Source organism: Manis javanica, chromosome 17 (genome assembly GCF_040802235.1).
Source record: "Manis javanica isolate MJ-LG chromosome 17, MJ_LKY, whole genome shotgun sequence".
NCBI lineage: Eukaryota > Metazoa > Chordata > Mammalia > Pholidota > Manidae > Manis > Manis javanica.
Window position 1 is genome coordinate 8,605,488 of NC_133172.1, and position 19,361 is coordinate 8,624,848.

At 55.6% G+C, this 19,361-nt stretch overlaps 2 protein-coding genes across 4 annotated transcripts; both read left to right on the plus strand.

Moving 5' to 3' along the window:
• Window positions 1-1,699: 1,699 nt before the first annotated feature.
• Window positions 1,700-10,600, plus strand: DACT3 (dishevelled binding antagonist of beta catenin 3). Of its 2 annotated transcripts, XM_037005022.2 has the most exons (5): window positions 1,700-1,967; window positions 3,736-3,810; window positions 6,986-7,082; window positions 7,248-7,400; window positions 8,352-10,600. In XM_037005022.2, exons 1-5 carry the CDS (start codon window positions 1,719-1,721, stop codon window positions 9,746-9,748), a joined length of 1,971 nt encoding a protein of 656 aa, XP_036860917.2. In that variant the 5' UTR covers window positions 1,700-1,718; the 3' UTR covers window positions 9,749-10,600. The 2 variants fall into 2 exon arrangements, with proteins under 2 accessions (XP_036860917.2, XP_036860918.2); XM_037005023.2 differs by lacking the exon at window positions 3,736-3,810 and having other exon boundaries at window positions 1,701-1,967.
• A 4,471-nt stretch (window positions 10,601-15,071) lies between these two features.
• On the plus strand, window positions 15,072-18,671 carry GNG8 (G protein subunit gamma 8). 2 transcript variants are annotated; one of them, XM_017674666.3, is made up of 3 exons: window positions 15,072-17,020; window positions 18,192-18,277; window positions 18,484-18,671. In XM_017674666.3, exons 2-3 carry the CDS (start codon window positions 18,194-18,196, stop codon window positions 18,610-18,612), a joined length of 213 nt encoding a protein of 70 aa, XP_017530155.1. In that variant the 5' UTR covers window positions 15,072-17,020; window positions 18,192-18,193; the 3' UTR covers window positions 18,613-18,671. The 2 variants fall into 2 exon arrangements, with proteins under 2 accessions (XP_017530155.1, XP_073081797.1); XM_073225696.1 differs by lacking the exon at window positions 15,072-17,020 and having other exon boundaries at window positions 17,150-18,277.
• Window positions 18,672-19,361: the final 690 nt, after the last annotated feature.

The window sequence follows — 19,361 nt, forward strand, 5'->3', positions numbered from 1 at the left end:
AACCCAACCATCTCTCCATTGTTGGAAAATTGAGGCCATTTAAGGACAGTCTAGGTCTACCTTAAACAAGAGGGGGATTGAATAAAGTTAGTCTCTACTAAAGTCCAGACTCATTTTTCTCCTCGGAACTCACTAGATTGTTTTTTATTTATGTATCAGACCCATCTGTGGCTCCTTATAGATGGAAAGCACTGCTCCAATAACAAATATCTCACTTAATCCTCATAACAACTTTATGAGGTAGACAGCATTATAACCCCCATTATACAGATGACACTGAGGCACAGAAAGGTTAAGCAAGTTTCCCAGGGTCACACAGCTAGAAATTTGCAGAGCTGGGGCTCAACAACACGGCAGTCTGGTTCCTGAGTCTTTTCTCTCCTCTACCAATGCCCCTCCAGCTCACGAACAGGTCCCTGGTGCACGGGAGAATCATAAAAGAGAGAGGTTCTCACATGATCTTATGTGCCCTGGTTTTCAGAGAGTCAAGATCTGAGAAATGGGTATGAACATTGGAACTAGATCTTGAAGGTGAAGGTTGGAGGGGAGCACACGGCGTAGTGACACAGGCTAGCCGCCTGAGGGGGCGCCAGCCCCGCTCATGGAGCCAGGAGAGGGAGGAGGTTAACCTTGCAAACAACTGTCATACTCAGACTCTTAGGACCACAGAACGTTGAGAACAGAGCATCTTGGAAGGCTGAGAACAAAGCCTCTTAGAACACAGAACAAAGGCCCCTGGAATCGTAGAATGGTGAGCGCAAAGCCTCACAGCATCTGGGAGACAAAAGACGCTTAGATTCTGTTCTAGTCAAATCATAGAATCTTGTACCCAGGGAATTAGAATTCCAGAATTTGGGATATAACCGGCCTTGGCATCTTAGAAGCAATTCTCAGCTACATAATTTGTGAGGCCCAGTTTAAAATGAAAATGCGGAGACCCTTGCACAAAAAATAAGAATTTCGGGACAGTAACAGCAGAATATTAAATCAAGCATGGGGCCCTTCTAAGCCGGTCGCACGCTTGTGAAGCACAATTTTATGGGGAGATGTCGCTTGCTAGCTGTCCTGGCTCTCGAGTGTCTGGGAAAGCTTCGTGGAAGAGGAGACAAATCAGGACTCAACTCTAACCTTTTCCACCCACTGAGCAGGCTCAGAAGCTAAGGGTCGTGTGTGCGGCGGAGTGGGGAGGAGCAGTTGCCACACTGTCAAGCGGATCCATTCTCTATTTATAGATCCCCTATTCCCCTCCGGGCTAGACTGCCCAATGGTAGCTAGAGCTCTCACGCAAGGGGGCGGAGATTGGGGACAGGGGAAAAGCAGACCAATGGCATTGGAGCAAGGGCGGACTTGTTTCATCGCTAAGGGGGCGTGTCCAAGGCCCAGAGGCTCGCTAACGCGGGCGGGAGTGGGGGGCGTGGTGAGGCAGCCCTCAGGCAGAGTAGGCAGCTGCGAGCATGCGTCGCGGTGAGGGGCGCGGGTGAAAAGTCGTGCGTCTTCGTAAGGAAGGGCACCCTCCAATAGGAGACCATGGTTCTGGCGCTGGGGGCGTGGCCATGCAGATAAGGCGCGGGTGGGCGGGCCAATGGGCGGGCGCCTATGCAGATGAGACGGTGACAGCCGGGCCAGCGGGCGGGCAGGCGGGCTGTTGGGGTGGGGAGGTGGGACCGGGAGAGGGGTGGCCGCGGGGCCCGGCCGGGCTGGGGCGGGGGGCCGCAGCCATGATCCGGGCCTTCTCGTTCCCGGTGAGCCCCGAGCGGGGCCGGCTGCGGGGCTGGTTGGAGGGCAGCCTGGCCGGGCTTTGCGAGTTGCACTGGCTGCGGGAGAGGCAGGAGTACCGCGTGCAGCAGGCGTTGCGGCTGGCCCAGCCCGGAATGGGGGGCGCCGATGCCGAGGACGAGGAGGACGCCGACGAGGACGAAGATGCGGCGGCGGCGCGCCGGGCCGCTGCGGCCCTGGAGGAGCAGCTGGTGAGGGGCCGCCTGTCCGTCCATCCCTCCACCCCCGTCTGTGTCCGTCTGTCTGGGTTTGGTGCTCAGACACCCGTCCTGATTGAGGGATGGGGGATGGGAAAGGACAGGGGGTGGGGCTGGAGACCCCAGAGGCTGGGCGGCGGGCAGGATCTGGCTCCCCCTCCCCCCCGCCTCAAACTGAGGAAGGGGCCACTGCATAGCCTCTGCTGAAGCCTCGTGAGATGCACGGGCCCCATCGCTTCCACCCATTACCCAAAGAAAAATCCTTCTGGGAACCAAGTTGTGTCAAGCTGGGTTGAGTATTTGGCATGTGTTGTCTTCTTGCAGCTTGGGGGATAGGGGGTGATAGTCCCCATTTTACAGAGAAAGGAACTGCAGCTCAGACAGGGCAAGCGACTCACCCAAGGTCACACAGTCAGGATGCAAACATGTCCCGCTCCGGCCTGCTCCCAGGGCTCCATCTTCCCTAAATCCTGCTGTGCTTGGAGATCTCTGGAGGGGGCGGGGTGGGGGAAGGGGATCCTTAGGCCTCCTGAGGAAGGGATCACTGCTGAGAGGAAGCTCACAGTCCCAGAGGGCCCTACGGTGATCTTGACCGTCCAGTGACATTTTCCCTCCTTTCCTACATGGTCCCAGCCCGGGTTAACCCAAGAGGAAGCAGGCTGAAGCGGCACGGGGGTCTGACTTCTGGATGCCTCGGGTGTTCTAATGGTGGACGATGAGGCAGAGGTCTCCAGAATTATCTCAGGAGCACCATCCTTCTCTTCCTCTCTGTGTCATTTCTGATTCTCTCCATCTCTTCCTGGGTTTCTCTTACTCCTCCCTACTGTCACATCTCGGTGACTTTCTGTGTCTGTTCCTCTGTCTTTCTTAATTCTCTGTGTGTGTGTCTCACTCTTTCTCCTGGTCTCATTCTTGCATTTCTGCACCTCTGTCGCTTCCTGGCCTAGGTCCCTGCCCCTAGCCTTCTTCCCCTCCCCCAGCCTGCCAGGCCCCAGACCCTGGCTCCTCCTGCAGATCCCATCCCCAAGCCTGTGTGTGGTCAGAGCTTCCCGTTTGGGGAAACCTGAGCCGAGGTGGCAAGGGAGGGGGCTCTCCCTGGTGCTGACCTCGACTGCCCCCTCCCCAGATGGGCAATGGGGAGGGGGGCTGAAGGCAGACTTTGGGGCTGCAAGGCGCAGCCCCTCCCCCGGCCGGGAGCGGGACCCTGCACATTCTTCTCTGGAAACAGAAACAGCTGTGGGAGGCCCCACCCCCTCCCAAAGTTAGAGACGCATTGTGGGGGCCCTCACCAGCTCTCCCACCCCCTAAGCTGGCTGGGCTCAGGAAGGCACCTCCCACCCCTAGAAGGAAAGGGAGAAGGCTTGGGGTTGGGCAAGCTGTGTCCTTCCTTCCCATCCCTCAGTCTCTCCCGTTCTCTGCCTCAGTCTCCCTGTCTGCACCTCTCACCTTCCCAATCTCTGCCCCTCAGTCTCCCCCTCCTCTGCCCCTCTGTCTAGTACCTCAGCCTCCATCTCCCCCACCCCCATGAAGTGATAGTGGAGAGGCCTCTTCCCCCCAGAGTCCCCAGGCAAAGCTCCGTCCCAGCTTCAGGGAGGAGGCGGTGGCAGGCAGCGGGAGGGAGACAGCAGCACTGAGGAACAGAGAGGCGCTAAATATAAACTCTGGTGCTGGGGGCTCCTGGGTCCTTCTGAAGAGGGGGTAGGGCTTCCTCTGATCCCGGAGCCTCTGTCTTATGATTCTCCCCTCCCCAACTCCCACCCAGGAATACACTCCCTTGGAAGCAAGAAAGACTGAAGCCAAACTTGATTCATTTCTAATAGGAATGATGGGGATACAGGTAAAGACATAGGGGTATCTTAGAGAAAAGAGACAAGAATTCTGCATGGGGGCAGGAGACCTGTTCTCTCCCACCAAGGAAAATGGTCCCCCTCCAGCAAGAAGGACTTAAGTTAGAATTGCGGAATGACTTCCTATCAGAGACAAAGGGAACTGGACACAGACTAGGGCATGTGAGCGTGTGTATATGTGTGTGTGGATGGGAGTAGGGGTGGGGGACAAAAGTCTGGGAAAGTTTGGGCGAAGAGGTCTCCAGGGGTTCTAACCATTCATATTAAATCTGCCTGAGCTGCAGGGCTCAGCCCGCTTGCAAAAAAGGGCTGAAGGGTACTGTGGCTTGCAGGGAGCCAGATTCAGGCCAAGGACCTTCCAGTCTTTTAAAGATTCATCCCTTTGCAGCTGGAAGGGATGAGGTCAGACTTACAAATGGTGAGGTGTGGACCCGGATTGTGTTGGGGGTCCAGGCATGGGTGGGGGAGGAGGCAGGGAGGCATCTCCTGTTTGTCCCTCTAAACCCTGCTCTTCCCTGCAGTGGAAGAACTGAAATTAGACCTGCAGAACGTACCCCCACAAACCCATCCTTTCATATTTATTTTTAATCACACAAGTGAAACATGATTTTATTTTTTAGAAATGCATAGCTTTCATGTAGTAACAGAGCTAGCATTATTAAATGCTTACAAAGAACTGCTGTTTTAACTCATTTAATCCTCACAGCAATCCTATGAGTGGGAATCAAATGATATGCCATGTTACAGATAAGGAAACCAATGCTCAGAGAGGTGAAATAACCTGCTCAAGGTCACACAGCTGGGAAGTGGCAGAGCTGGCAGTCTGGCTCCAAGTGAGGCCTCCTTAAGCACTTCATTCTACCATCCAGTCCTCTCTTCTGTTCCTTGAGCCCCTGAAGGCACTCTCTCCCCTGACACCACCATTGTCACCTTGGTATGAGTCCCTTCCGACCCCTTTCAATGCATCTACTCCCTGAAACAGTTTACATACCAAGTCATGTAGAGTTTTGTTCTGCTTTTTACAAATTCCAGTTTCTTGGGTGAGGTCCCAGAGACCATGCCCATGGATCTCAAAGTGCGGCCACCGGACTAGCAGCACCACAGGGGAACTTGTTATATGTGCACATTTTGGGGCTCCAGGCTGGAATCAGAGGCTGTGCAGGTAGGACCCAGTAATTTTGGTTTTAACAGCCCTCCAGGTAATTTTGACACCAGCACCTACTATACACTTTTTCCATTCTGCGCCATGTATATCTTGGTGATCATTCTGTATAGCAGATGCCTCCTTCCTTTTTAACAGCAGTATAGTTTTCTGCTGTATACATTCATCCCTTTATCAAACATTTCCTTAGCACCTCCTTTGTGCCAGGCACTGTTCTAGGCACTAGTGGGGGTGGGGAGAAGGGTGCAGCAGTGAACACAACAGACAAAAATCTTTGCCGGGGCCTGACATTCTAGTGAGAGAGACAAATAAACAAAGGACAATCTGCGTTATCATTTTAAGTCAGGAGGTCATGACTACTGTGTGGGGAAAAGAGGGCAACGGGGTGCAGAATGACAGGGAAGCTTTTTTGGAAAGAGTGGTCAGAGAAGGGGTTGTGCAAGCAAAGATCTGAATGAAGCAAGGAGCCAGGAGGTGATGCCTGGGACACAGCCTACGCAGGTAGGAGCATGCATGGCAAGTTCAGGAAACAGTGAGGAGGCCAGCGTGGCTGGAGCAGAGTGAGTAAGGGGGCTATTACTGGGGGACGTCACACTGGGTGTGTGTGTGATTGTTATTTAGCCACCCCTGATGCTGCACAATGCCGCTGCTTTCCTGGGTTCTGCTCCAAGCTAACACCACCCTGAGCATCTCTGCACACCCAGGGCAGGAGCCAAAAGTGGAATGATTTGTTGACTTTCCTCCCATAAACAAGCCCAGATGGGGGCTTCTGTTCTTGGGGGGAGGGGGGAGGACCGACCCAGGAGAGCAGCCGCAGGAGTAGGAAGCTGGCGGAGGCGGAGGGTGTGGTGATGGGGGTGGGGGTGTCTGTGGGGGAGCCAGCCAGTCTTTCTGCCCTAAATAGGCCGGGCTGGGCGCCTGCCCTCCCAGCCCCTCCTCCTTCCTTCCCTGCTTCCCTCCTGCCGTCCAGACAAGCCACTTTTGTCTGAGGGTCAACCGTCAGCCTTAGGCTGCCACCACCTCTGGCCTCGCTCAGACCCATGTGAGACTCCTGGATCTGGCCCTGTTTCCCCAAATAAACTTAAGTTCTAGTGTCTTGGAGACCCCATCAGTGTTGTTTCAGCCCCTGCCCCCACCCCCATCACTGCCACACCCATAAAAGGGTTTTTACCTTCTGTTTACTCACACCTGGCAAGAAATGGTCTTTTCTTGCAGCAAGAAGGGTCCAGGGTAGACTCAACAGAAATTTCCCATGGGGGTAAGAGGCAGTGGGCGGACACCGGGGGCTTCTGGGTAGGAATGGATCAAGGAGAGGAGGAAGATGTGGTCCCTGGCAGAAGACCCTGATGGGGCTTGTTGCTGCAGTACCACCAAGGTAGATTCACAGAAGGACTTTCCAGAGGCATTGGCAGGGGGTGGGGTTCTTTCTGAGGGGAGGAGCAAAGACATATGAGTGGTGGTTAGCCTAGTTTATGAGTCAGTCTGCAGCAGGAATGACTTAAGGAAGACTTGCAAAAGAACTTTCTACTGGTGATAAGGGGCAGTGGAGGAAGACAAGAGCATCTGAGAAGGGAGGGTCAAGGGCTGACAGAAAGCAAACCAATGGTTAAGGGATCTGCTAGGTCCTGGACACCAACTTTTACCAGCGAATCACCCTTACAGCAAGAGAACCTGAAGTTAGACTCAAAGAGGGACATTCTAATAGGGGTTAAGGCGAATAGCTGATAGGGAGGGGGTAAGGGATGGGGCCTTCCGAAGTTTATCCCACCTAAAAGGGAATGAGGTGGCTGCAGTATGAAGGACTGGAGTTAGACAGCCAGAAGAACTTCTGATGGGATCAAGGGACATGAGTACTGAGGGAGATGTTGGGTCTTGCGCACTGCTTTACCCCTTTTGAAATCAGTGCCTTGTCAAAAGGAAACTCCGCTTCTGAGCTGGAATGGGGAACCAGTCAGCAAAGGCTCAGGGGCCTTCTGACCATCCTGCTTTCCCCATGCCCTCAGGAGGCCTTGCCTGGGCTCATCTGGGACCTGGGCCAGCAGCTGGGAGACCTCAGCCTGGAGTCTGGGGGTCTGGAACAGGAGAGTGGGCGCAGCTCGGGTGAGCATGGGGAGAGGGAGCAGGGTCTGCCTGGGACACCCCAATCTGTCCTTCTGTCCCCTATCTCTTCGCCTCCTCCACCTCTCCCTCTTGGCCTCCTTTCTTCACCCCTGGTTTCCCCATCCAGGCCTCCTGATCGTCTCTCCCCTTCTCCCTGGAACCCAGGCTTCTATGAAGACCCCAGCTCCACAGGAGGTCCGGACTCACCACCCTCGACGTTCTGTGGGGACAGCGGCTTCTCCGGATCTGGCTCCTATGGACGCCTGGGTCCCTCTGAACCCCGGGGCATCTATGCCAGCGAGAGGCCCAAGTCCCTAGGTAAGGTGGGTGGCACTGGGCCCTGAGAGCCACAGAATGGACAGTAAGAGGATGGTTTTGAGCACAAGCTTCTGAGTCAGACCGACCTGGATTCAATTCTGGCTGTGGCATTTCCTTTTCATGTGATTTGAGCATGTCACTTCTTTCGGGGCCTTTGTTTCTCTGTTTAAATGGGATCAATAAGAACACCTACCTCAGAGGGACATTTTAGGTATCGAGTGATCGATCCTCTGCCCTAAGGCATTGGACTTGGCACATGGTAGCCACTCAGTAAACAGGAGCTGCTGTTATTCAAGTTTCTGCGTCCCTACTATGCGCCATCTTAGCAATGTTCTAGGGGTGAGGGATACAGCAGTAAACAAAATCCCTGTTCTTGTGAAGCAGATATTCTAGTGGGATAAATAGATAATGCACAAGATAAATAAGATATATGGGGTATTAGATATTGACAAGTACGATGAAAAGAAAGTAGGGAAGGGAACTAGGACGTGCCCCTTTAAGTTAGAGGGAATTGCAATTTTAGAAAATATGGCTGGTGAAGGTGTCACTGAGACTATATGATATTTGAGTGACACCCCAAGTGAGTAAGTGGGCCACGCAGATATCCTGAGGCAAGAGTGTTCCAGACAGCCAGAACACAAGTGCAAAGGCCCTGAGGCTGGAGCGCGACCGGCGTGTGCATTCAGAAGGTCAGTGTAAGTGGAGACTTAAACTATGGAGGAGAGGGTTTAGGGACGGAAGTTAAAGAGGCAGAGGCATGGCAGACCATGCAGGGTCTTGTAGGCCACTGTGAAGATTTTATCAGTAGATATGAGGAAAGGGCTGAGGACAGGGTGTTTGGAGGCAGCGAAAGAGTGGGGGGCGGGCGGTAGGCAGCCTGCCCCTACCAGGTTCGTTGAGAAAGGTCTTGGAGAGCCTCTGCACGCTTCCTTTCCTCCTTCCCTCCCCTAGGAGACGCCAGTCCCAGCGCGCCTGAGGCGGTGGGCGCTAGGGCAGCGGTGCCGCGGTCCTTCTCAGCGCCTTACCCGACGGCAGTGGGGTCTGCGGGCCCTGAGGCCTGCTCCTCGGCGGAGCGTCGGGCCCGCGCGGGGCCCTTCTTGACGCCCAGCCCGCTGCACGCCGTGGCGCTGCGCAGCCCGCGGCCGTGCGCCCGACCTCCTGCGGACTTGCCCGAAGCCCCGGGCGCCGGGCGGCCCCTGGAAGGCTACATCTCGGCGCTCCTGCGCAGGCGCCGCCGCCGGGGGGCGGGTCAGCCCCGGACCAGTCCCGGGGGCGCGGACGGGGGCCCGCGGCGGCAGAACAGCGTGCGCCAGCGGCCGCCCGACGCGTCCCCGCCCCCCGGGGGCGCGCGGCCCGCGCCTGAGGCCCAGTTGGAGCGCGCGGGGGGCCGTCCTGCCAGCCCGGCCGCTTTGGGCCGCGCCTGGGCCTCGCCGTGGGAGGCTGAGGTGGCGCCGGAGCCCGCCGCTCCACCCGCCGCCCCCTCGCCCCCCGACAGCCCGGCCGAGGGCCGCCTGGTTAAGGCGCAGTACATCCCAGGCGCGCAGGCCGCCACCCGCGGCCTTCCTGGCCGCGCGGCGCGCCGCAAGGCGCCACCACTGACCCGTGGCCGCAGTGTGGAGCAATCCCCACCCCGCGAGCGTCCCCGGGCCGCGGGCCGCCGCGGACGCATGGCCGAGGCGTCGGGCCGTCGGGGCTCACCCAGGGCTCGCAAGGCCGCGCGCTCGCAGTCCGAGACCAGCCTGCTGGGCCGCGCGGCCGCAGTTCCTCCGGGGCCCCCCAAGTACCCAACGGCTGAACGGGAAGAGCCTCGGCCACCCCGGCCCCGCCGCGGTCCCGCGCCCACGCTCGCGGCCCAGGCCGCGGGGTCCTGCCGTCGCTGGCGCTCCACCGCCGAAATCGACGCTGCGGATGGGCGCCGCGGCCGTCCCCGCGCCCCGGCTGCCCGTGGTCCGGGTCCTGGCCCATCCCCGTCAGCTCCTCAGCGCCGTTTGCTCTACGGCTGTGCGGGCAGCGACTCGGAGTGCTCGGCTGGGCGCCTGGGGCCCCTTGGACGCCGGGGGCCTACAGGCGTCGTTGGCGGAGGCTACGGGGAGAGTGAATCGAGCGCCAGCGAGGGGGAATCGCCTGCCTTCAGCTCCGCATCCAGCGACTCAGACGGCAGTGGTGGCCTCGTGTGGCCTCAGCAGCTGGTGGCAGCTACCGCGGCCTCTGGGGCAGGGGGTGGTGCAGGTGGAGGGGCGCCCGCGGGTCCCGCCAAAGTCTTTGTGAAGATCAAGGCTTCCCACGCGCTCAAGAAGAAGATACTGCGTTTCCGTTCGGGTTCACTCAAAGTCATGACTACAGTGTGAGTTTGGGGGTTTGCTTGGGCTTCCCCTTCATGGCCTCTGCACCACCACACTCCCAATCACTGACCCTTCCACACCTCCCTTCCAAAGACCACCATTTTCTCTGCTTCCAAAGACCCTTCCTCACTGCCGCCCATCCACTGCAGTCTTGGTTGAAAAGGCTCCCCCTCCACCATAGGGAGGAATGGGGGAGGAGCCTGTTTGGCTCAGTTCAGCTGCTGGCTGTGCAACCCTTGGGCAAGAAAGTTCACTTTCTCTGGGCCTGACTTCCCTCATCTATACTATGCGTGTACTATGGTATGCAGGAGGGGTAATCAATTTGAATTTCCCCATTTTAGTTTAGGCACTCAGTCTGTTTGTTCCCCTTCACTTCTTACACCGATGCTCTTATTCCTCCTTTCCATGCCTAGATATGCCCCCACCCACGAACCATTCACAAAGTGCCCCTCTCCAAGTTCCTGGATCCTTAGGATATCCTCTTAACATCAGTCTGAGACTCTCTGTCTGACCCAGATGGTGCCTGCAGAGTGCCCTGGGAAGGGAAGGAGCACTGACTTTGGGGTTTTGAGGGTCAAATAGGAGTTAACACCAGGCAAGAAAGATTATTTTACCTCTGTCTATGGACAAATTGGAGGATTGGGAGGTAGAAGAAGGAAGGAAGATGGCTATCTCATGTCCCCGCCATGAGAGAGGGAGTGGGGGGAGCCCAGGATGACCCCAGCTGTTCCAATCCAGTATTTTTTTTCTTTTTAAAAAATCACTGTATTTATTATGACGATGGTGACTCCCCAGTGCACAGGGGGGCCAGATTCTGTGTGTTTCGCTAACCTCTTTGTAAATAAATGCACAAGGGTACATATGTGTTGGGCTCTTCTTCTGTGGTAAAATGTGAGAAATGCTTTTCCTTTGGACTGCCACTTACCGAGGAACTACTATTTGCTTTGGATATGGTAGTGTCCAGAGCCAGATGGCAGATCCCAAGTGGGTCTCTACATCACTTTCCTACCATTGACCATGTTACTTAGATGAATCTGACCCAGGGCTGAGTTTTGTTCAGTCATAAATATGGTTTCAGAGAAATGGAAATAATATAGGTGAAGGGACAGGAGCGATCCCTTCTCTTGGAAGTCATCGTAATCAGTTTGGTGTGCATCCTTGCATATTTTCCTTTATGTATTTACATACACATACTAATCTAAGTAACTATATAAATACATATATAATGCATATACATATAGTGCTATATACATGTAAAACTGTATTTACATATACAAATTGAACTATAATGTATGCATTGTTTATCATTCTTTTTTGTTATTAAGTCATCTCGCCTGAGATTTCTTTATGAGAAAGATTTTAGTAAGAATTGGATTCCTTCAGTTGTTACAGTATGACTTAGCTTTCCTATTTCTTCCTGTGTCATTTTTACTAAGTTGTATTCTTCTTGGAATGTGTCCATTTCATCTAAATTTAGATGACATATTTTCCTATCTTTGTATTGTTAGTAGCTGTAGAAGATTCCATGTGTGAAGTCCCATAATCTAGCCCCTATCTTCAATTCCCGTGCTCTTATGGCCCTTCCTGAGGTAATGCCCTTTACTGCCTCTATGTGCATGTATGTATCTATTTCTGTAGGATCCACAACTGGAAATATAATTGGTCGCTATAGTATCCTCATTTAAAAACCTTGAATGGACACTGCCACATATTCTTCCACTAAGACTGCCCTCAATTGACATTTCCAACAGCAATTTCTGAGATGCCCATTTTCCACTCCTTCACCAAACAACAGATGTTATTAAGCATTTTCATTTTGCCTATCTTATGGGGAAAAGATTGTTTTCTGTTTTAATTAGTGTTTCTCCCTGCCTATTTCCTTGTGGCAACACATCATTCATATGTGATGATAACCAAACTTATTGGTTCACTTGTAATTCTGTGAATTGCCTGTTCATACCCTTTGCCCATTTTTCTATTGGGTAATCCCAGTGATTATACTAATTTCATAGATGGTAAATAGAATCTTGGAGAGGGACCATTACTTGCCCTGGTCACACAGCAAGAAGGAGGGAGGGAGGGCTAGGACCCAACCCCCATCTGACACCGCAGTCTAAAGAATGGAGATTTCTTGCTGCTTTGGCCTATATGCGTGGATCCACCTTGTGTCATTTTGAGCTCTTAGAAAGGTGGGACCGAGTCTGCTCTGCTCACCTGTATCTCCAGTACCCACTCAGGCTCTAGGGAAACAGCAAGGAGCAACAGGAAAAGAGGCCCTGTCCTCTGAGGCTTCCATTCTAGTGGTGTGTGTGTGTGTGTGTGTGTGTGTGTGTGTGTGTGTGTGTGTGTATGGATGAACATATACTTCTTTTACAGCAACAATAAATAAAAGTTATTTTTAAAAGTTTGCTAGAAAAAGCCATTGTTTGTCAGACCCTTGGGATTATTTGCCCCAACTCCATTCCCTAAAAGAGGCAACTGAAGCCAGAAAGGGGGATGGGACACCAAAGCTACACAGTGAAGCTAATGATCAGCAAAGCCAGAATTTAAATTCAGGCTGTCAAAGAGTCCATGCTCTTAACCACTGTCCTACATAGCCTATTTGCCATATGGATTATCTGTAGAAGGATACCCAAGAAACTGTTCACAGGGATAGGGGAGGATTGTTGACAAGATAAATACTATATATATATTTTTAAGGTGATAAGGACTATGGGGAAAAAGTGAGCAGAGATATGAGGGGTTGGGTGGGATTGAGGAGTCTGTAATTTTAAGTAGAGTGATCCAGGGTGGTCTAATTGAGAAGGTTACATTTGAACAGATACCTGAAGGTGGTGGGGGACTGAGACTGTGGATTTCTTGGGAAAGAACATTCCAGGCAGAGGGGTCAGCCAGTGCAAAGGGCCTGAGGCCAAAACAGTGCTGGAGGTGTTGGCAAAACAGCTAGGAGTCCAGCCTGGCTGGAGTAGCAGGAGTGAGGGGGAGAGTGGGGGAGGTGAGGGCAGAGAATGGTAGGGTCTATCACATTGTGGGGCCTTGTGGGGCCATGGTGAGGATTTTGGTTTTTATTCTGAGGGAGGTGGGAGCCATGGGAGAATTCTGAGCAGTAGAGGGACTTAGGTTTTATAGGGGGAGGGGGAAGGAATGGAAGGGTTAATTGTTCTATTGAGATATAATGCACATACCACAAAATTCACCCATATACAGACTCCAATGGTTTTATTGTATTCACAGAGTTGTGCAACTAGCACCACAGTTAATTTCAGAATATTTCTATCACTCCCAAAAGAAACTGCACCTCTTAGCTGTCACCCTCCAATATCTCCAGCCCCCTGGCAACAACTTATCTACCATTGCCTCCACATATTGGCCTGCTCTGGACATTTCACACAAATGGAATCATACAATGTGTGGCCTTTTGTGACTGGTGTTTTTCACTTAGCATGCTTTCAAAGTTCATCCACGTTGTGGCATGAATCAGTGGTTCATTTCTTTTTATTGCAAAATGGTATTCCATTGACTGGATACACCACATTTTATTTATCCATTCATCAGCTGATGGACATTTGGGTTTCCACTATTGGGTTGTTGTGAATAATGCTCCTGTGAACATTCATCTGCAAGTTTTTGTGGGGACATAGGTTTTCATTTCTCTTGGACAGATACCTAGGAGTGTAGTTGCTGGGTCATATGCTCAGTTTAACCTTTCAAGGAACTGCCAGACTCGCCTGAAGTGCCTGCACTGTTTTACATTCCTACCTGCAGTATATGAGGGTTTCAATGTCTTCACATCCTCATTAACACTTGCTATTATCTGGGCACTTCATTTCAAACAAGGTCTCTCTGGCTGCTCTGTGGGGCCCAGGAGGAGGGAGGCCGAGGTAGAAGCTGGGAACCCAGTGAGAGGCGACTGAAATAGTCCAAACAGGAGGGCATGGTGGCTGGGCCAGAGTGGGAGCCACAGAGGAGGTGAGCACTGACTAGATTATGGAAAGACTTTGAAGATGGAGTTAATGGAATTTCTTACTAGATCAGATGCGGGGTGAGAGAGCAAGGGGAGTCAAGAATGACCCCAGAGACTTACTACCTACCGAGGTGGATAGAGCTGCAGTAGGAGTGGGTTTGGCGGTGGAATCGGGCTCAGCTCTAGATGCGTTGAGTTTGAATCACCCACCAGACATCCAGGTGGGAACAGAGTAGGTGATTGGGCTGATCCTACAATTACTGTTGGCGTTCATTGCACAGTTCTTGAATAATTAAAGCCAGCACTGAATCCGAATCAGGGTCTCATTTTCCCCCTCCAAAAAAATGGGGACAATATCACTGACTACTAGGCTGTCGTGAGGCTGGGCGAGTCCTGTGGAAGCCCAGGGTAGGCGCGCACACCTGGATACTAAAGTTTTGGGTCGGCTGCAAGGATGGCTGAGGTTCGGAGCTTGGGAGAGAAACGGAGTTACAGGTTATGCTCGGTTCAGACGGAGCCCGTCTGTCCGTCTCCCGCGCCCCCCAGCCTCTGGCCGCCGTTGGGGAGGGGGAGAGGGGCAATCGGGTCTTCACCCTGTCTTCCCCCGCTCTAAGCTGGGTTTTCTCCACGGGGGCTGCCCGGGCCAAAACTGCTGATGGAAACCAGCTGCGGGAGGCGCCGAGGCCCAGCGCACGCCCAGGCTCCTCCCCGGCGCCGGCAGACACCGCTGGGGGGGCCCAGGGCGCCCTAGCTCCCCTTCCGCCTTCCGCAGCCGGGCCCGGGGCCCTGGAACGTCCGGAGCGCCTGATGCTTTCCAGATGTGGGCCTGGTGCCCCTCCTCCACCTGGCCCCGCTGCTCCCGCGTGGGAGGGGGAGGAGAGCCAGGGTCCGTTACCCCGCCATCAAATCGCTGCCATGGACCCGGGCTAGCGTCCCCCTCCCGACCCCCCTCGCTTCTCGGTCGGGGCGGTAAAATCCTACTGGGAAGGGCTGGTTGAGGTAGAGACGCTCCTCCCCCACCCCCACCTCCTCCGTGGGCTCCCCCCTCCGCCCCTCCGCCCCTCCGCCCCTCCGTCCCTCCGCCCCTCCGCCCCTCCCGCAGCCTGCTCCGGTGGCTCGGCCGAATTGAGTCTCAAGACACGCCCACCTGCCCCGCCCACCCAGACACCGCTCCTTACGGCCCCGCCCCGACAGCCCCTTCGAAGGCCCGAGGCCCCGCCCCTGGGATGCTCCTCTGCAGGCCCCGCCCCTGGGGCGCTCCTCTGCAGGCCCCGCCTCCGCCCCTGTCCGGGTGGGAGGGCGGTCTAACGTTGCTGCTGCATGTCCGCCTCCGTCTGGGTCTCTGCGAGTCTGTTTCTCGGTCCCTGTCTCTGACTCTACACTCCCGTCTGTGTATCTCTCCTGTACCCCGCATGTCTCTGCGTCTCAGTCTCTGCAATTCTCTACCTGTCTATCTCGGTCCCTACCGTGTCAGTGTTCCCAGCCCGCGGGTTTCCACCGCCTCCTGCGGCTGAGGCGCCGGCGGGGTGGGTGGCTCGGCGGGCCGCGGGCGCCCCCGTGTGGCCGTCGGGGCGGCCAGGAGATGCCCGCTCTGTGCTCACCCGCGGGGGTGTGCCCAGGGCAGGAGCAACACTGGAGGACCGTGGGTGACACCGAAAGATGGCGTGTGACGCCAAGAGTCTGTGTGAGAGTGTACTACTGTGAGGTTGTGCGTGACGCCTGAGGTTGGGTGTGGCTGTGTGACCTTGTGAGGTTTTGTGTGACAACCAGAGATTAGGGGTGGCGATAAAATGGTATGTTACATGGAGAGGTGTGTGACTGTCCGTGAGATGGTAGAGATTACCTGAAAGTGATCGTGTGTGACATCGTGAGGTTGGGGGTGCCTGATACACTATTTGGAGGATTAGAACATTGAGAGACCATATGTGGGAAAGAGAGATTACGTGTGACAGTGTGCAACATGGTGAGGACACGAGCACGGTGTGTGTCACTCTGGCAGGCAATGTGTGACAGGGGGTGAGCCTGAATGTGTTCGACACACCAGGAGATGGAGTGAGAAGGCAGTGGGAGAGGCCCAAAGGTCCTTGGTGTGACAGAGAGACTGAGCCACACTGAAGAACTGCACGTGACTTTGTGACACAGGTTGTATGAGAGATTAAGAGAATGGCACGGTGTTGTGACAGTGCCTGAGAGAGTGCAGGGCATTCAGGGATGAGCAAATGAGAGAGCCTGAGTGTGTAAGTGTGCAACACTGGGAGGTTGCTGTTGTGAGGGCGACAGCTGTGTGTGGTACGGACTGCATGAGGCTCAGCAAGAGATTCTGTACACGACAGCCCATGCAGGGGACAGACTCTGGGTGACTGTGGGTGAGCAAATTGTGTCTAAGAGCATGTGTGACACTGGGAGATTGTGCAAGAATGAGTGTGACTGTGGGGTCACTGGGTGTGACACTATAAAATATTGTGTGATACTGCTTGACAAAGCAGCTGTGCAACTAATTACATGTCACCATGTGAGACCCTGAAAAAATGTGTGTGAAGCAGCGAGAAGTTTCAATTGCCTGTGAGTGCCTGTGACATCTTGAGAGACTGTGTGTGACACTGTGCAAAACTCTGTTTATACATGTGACACTCTGAGATAGTCTGCGGTTGTGAGAGATGTCATTGGTGATGACGTGCTACGCTAGGAGAGGTTGTGAGGGACTGTGGGTGGCAGACCGTGTGACCATGGCACTGTGGGGGACTGTGTGGTGAGCACAAGTCATTCCTGAGACTGTGTGGCAATGCTGTGTGACACAGTGAGATATCGTGCATCTCTGTGCAAGCTGAGTCTGTGTGCCGATAGGGGTCATCTGTGATGGGGTGTCACTGAGGTGGTGGGTGCGGCAGGATAGGAGAGCATGTATGATGGGGTGAGAGGCTGTGCGGGGCACACAGGAGAGATTGGAGTGATGTGGGATAAATGCAGCAGGATGTGGGCACACCTTGAGGAGACTGTCTTTTTCTGTGTGAGTGTGTGAGAGACAGAGACAGAGATTGAGAAGGGAGACTGGGAGAGAGACAGAGGGAGGGAAAGAGACAGTGAACAGAAGCGTCAGAGATACAGAAACAGGCAGACAAAGACGGGGGCGAACAGTCTAGGAGAGGACCGGAGTGACAGACCCAGGGCAGTGGGGCGGCGGGGATGGCGGCGGCGGCAGGAGGAGGCGGTCCGCAGGGGCTGCGCCCCAGGGGAGGGGGCGGGGCTGGGCTGGGGGGCCCGGACGCTGTCTCCTGGTCTCCGCCGCCCGCCATCCCAGCCACGAGCAGCAACAGGTAGGAGGCCCCTGTCCTGGCCCTGGCAGCCGGCCCCCTGCCCCATCCCCGCCACAGTCTGTCCGCCCGGGAACCCATGAATGAGGGAGTGAATGAATGATTTCCCCAGCCCGTCTCCCGCACCCCCTTCATCTCCCTCTTTGTCCCCCGACTATTCACTCCTCTGACCCTTTGTCCTGCCCTGCACCCTCTGTCTCCGTCCGTCCCTCTCCATCCATTCGTTCCTTTCTGAGTCCTCTCCCACCCTCAGCACTCCATCCCTCGCGGCCACTCCATGTCCCCTTCTGTCTTCCCCTCTGTCCTGTTGTCCCCTCTGTGCCTCTCTGCCCCATGGCAATCTGTCCCTTTCTGTACCCTCTCCTGACCTTCCCTCTCGACCTCTCCATGCTGTCCCCTCTTCTTCCCGTCAGTCTCTTTATTCGCCCCCTGCCTCAGTCTCTCCTTCTGTCACTCTGTCTTTCCCTCCGCCCCTCCACCTGTCCTTCTCCCCATCCTCCGCCCCGCTGCCAGCCTTGGCTGGGTTGCCCCCCCCCCCCACTCCCCGGCTGCTAATGAGCAGAGGAGCCTTTGAGGTGGCCGGGGCTGGGTGGTGGAGCTCCCTGAGGGGGGCGGAGGGGGCAGCTGCTGCCACGGCCCTAATGAGGCCCCCTCTGCGTCCTTCCCGCCGCGATCTTAATTCTTGGCTCTCCCCGGAGCGCCGCTAATTGGCCTGGGGAGGGCCCCCTCCTGGCTCCCGCTCTGTCCCCGGAGTCTGAGGACACCTGCACCCTGATCCAGCACCTGTGGCCCTGTCCTTCTGTCCCTCCCTCCACCTGCCCCTCAGCCTCCCATCCGTGCTTCCCTCCAGCCTTCCCTGGCCCCTCTCTGGCCTCCCCCTCACCGGCCTCTGTGTGCCCCCGCCTCCCTTCTCTCGCCCCTCTCCTCCCCGCGCATTTGGCCCTCCTTTGGCCTGCCTCTGGGTTACCCCCATCGGCGCGTCTCTTCCTCTCCCTTCCCTGTGTTTTCCTGGCCCTCCATCCATCTGTCTCTGGCCACCCAATTCGTGCTCCCATCAACCCACGCCCCTGTTGCTGGGTCCCACCGCCACCCGCACCACCTGGGGACCCAGACTTGCCCCAGCCTACGCGTCTGCCCAGCTCCCGCCCGGCTTTTAACCCCTTCCCCGCCGCAGCCATGTCCAACAACATGGCCAAGATCGCGGAGGCCCGCAAGACGGTGGAACAACTGAAGCTGGAGGTGAACATCGATCGCATGAAGGTGCCGGGTCGAGGCGGGGAGGAAGGCGCGGGTTCGGGGCCGGGGTTTGCGCGGGGCGGTGTTGGGGTGAGGCCCGCAGCCGCAGTGGGAGGGTCCCCTTCGGAACAGGGCGGGACCCGGGAGGGACCCTGGGCGGGGCCTCAAGGGACCGGAGCCTGCAGGGGCGGTGCCAGGGGGCGGGGCGTGGACACCACCCGCGCCCGCAGGTGTCGCAGGCTGCGGCCGAGCTCCTGGCCTTCTGCGAAACGCACGCCAAAGACGACCCGCTGGTGACGCCGGTACCCGCCGCAGAGAACCCATTCCGCGACAAGCGCCTCTTTTGCGTCCTGCTCTGAGCCTTCCCGACAGCTTACCCACCCCTGTCAAAGTATGAATCCAATAAACCTGGTGACTGTGGTGGTACCTGTGGTTTTGGGGAAACTGAGGCACGTGCAGAGTTCGGGGCTGTCGTGGGGGAGCCTGTGTCCCTTCTCATCCCTTCTGAGTGGGGGTGGCGGTGTGGATGCAGGAGGAAGGGAGCACCCCTGGCTGTTGCCTTCCCCAAGCGCTGCACAGTCCCACATTTGTTTAATCGTCCCAATAGAAGGCAGCTGTCTAATAGCCATTTTACAGATGAGGAAACTGAGCAAAGGAGGTCCCTGACTCAAAGTCACACAGCCAGGAGGTCATGGGGTGAAGACTGTGGACTTCAGTGACCCTGAAGTCCTCCGCTGGCCTCTCTCCTCTCCTTTCTGGGATGGAGAGAGTCTTGGGGGCCCCTGTACAGCCCACCTGCCTCGTGCTCTGAATGGCTCTGCTCCCCCTTTTCACATCTGGCTACCTCCTTGCCACAGGCCTGCCTCTGTCCCTGAGCACTGAACTGTGTTCATGCATTCATTCATTTGTTCATTCCCTAAGCACTGCTGGGTGAAGCTGGGGACGTGGCTGTGACCAAGTTAGCCCTTCTCTCCTGGGGCTCAGAATCCAGGGTAGACATAGACCTGCCCCCAGATAATGACTCCCCAGAGTATGTTGTGCGGGAGTTCAGAGGGACTTCCTTGACTTAGTTTGGGGGGTCACAGAAAGCTTCCAGGGGCAGGGACAT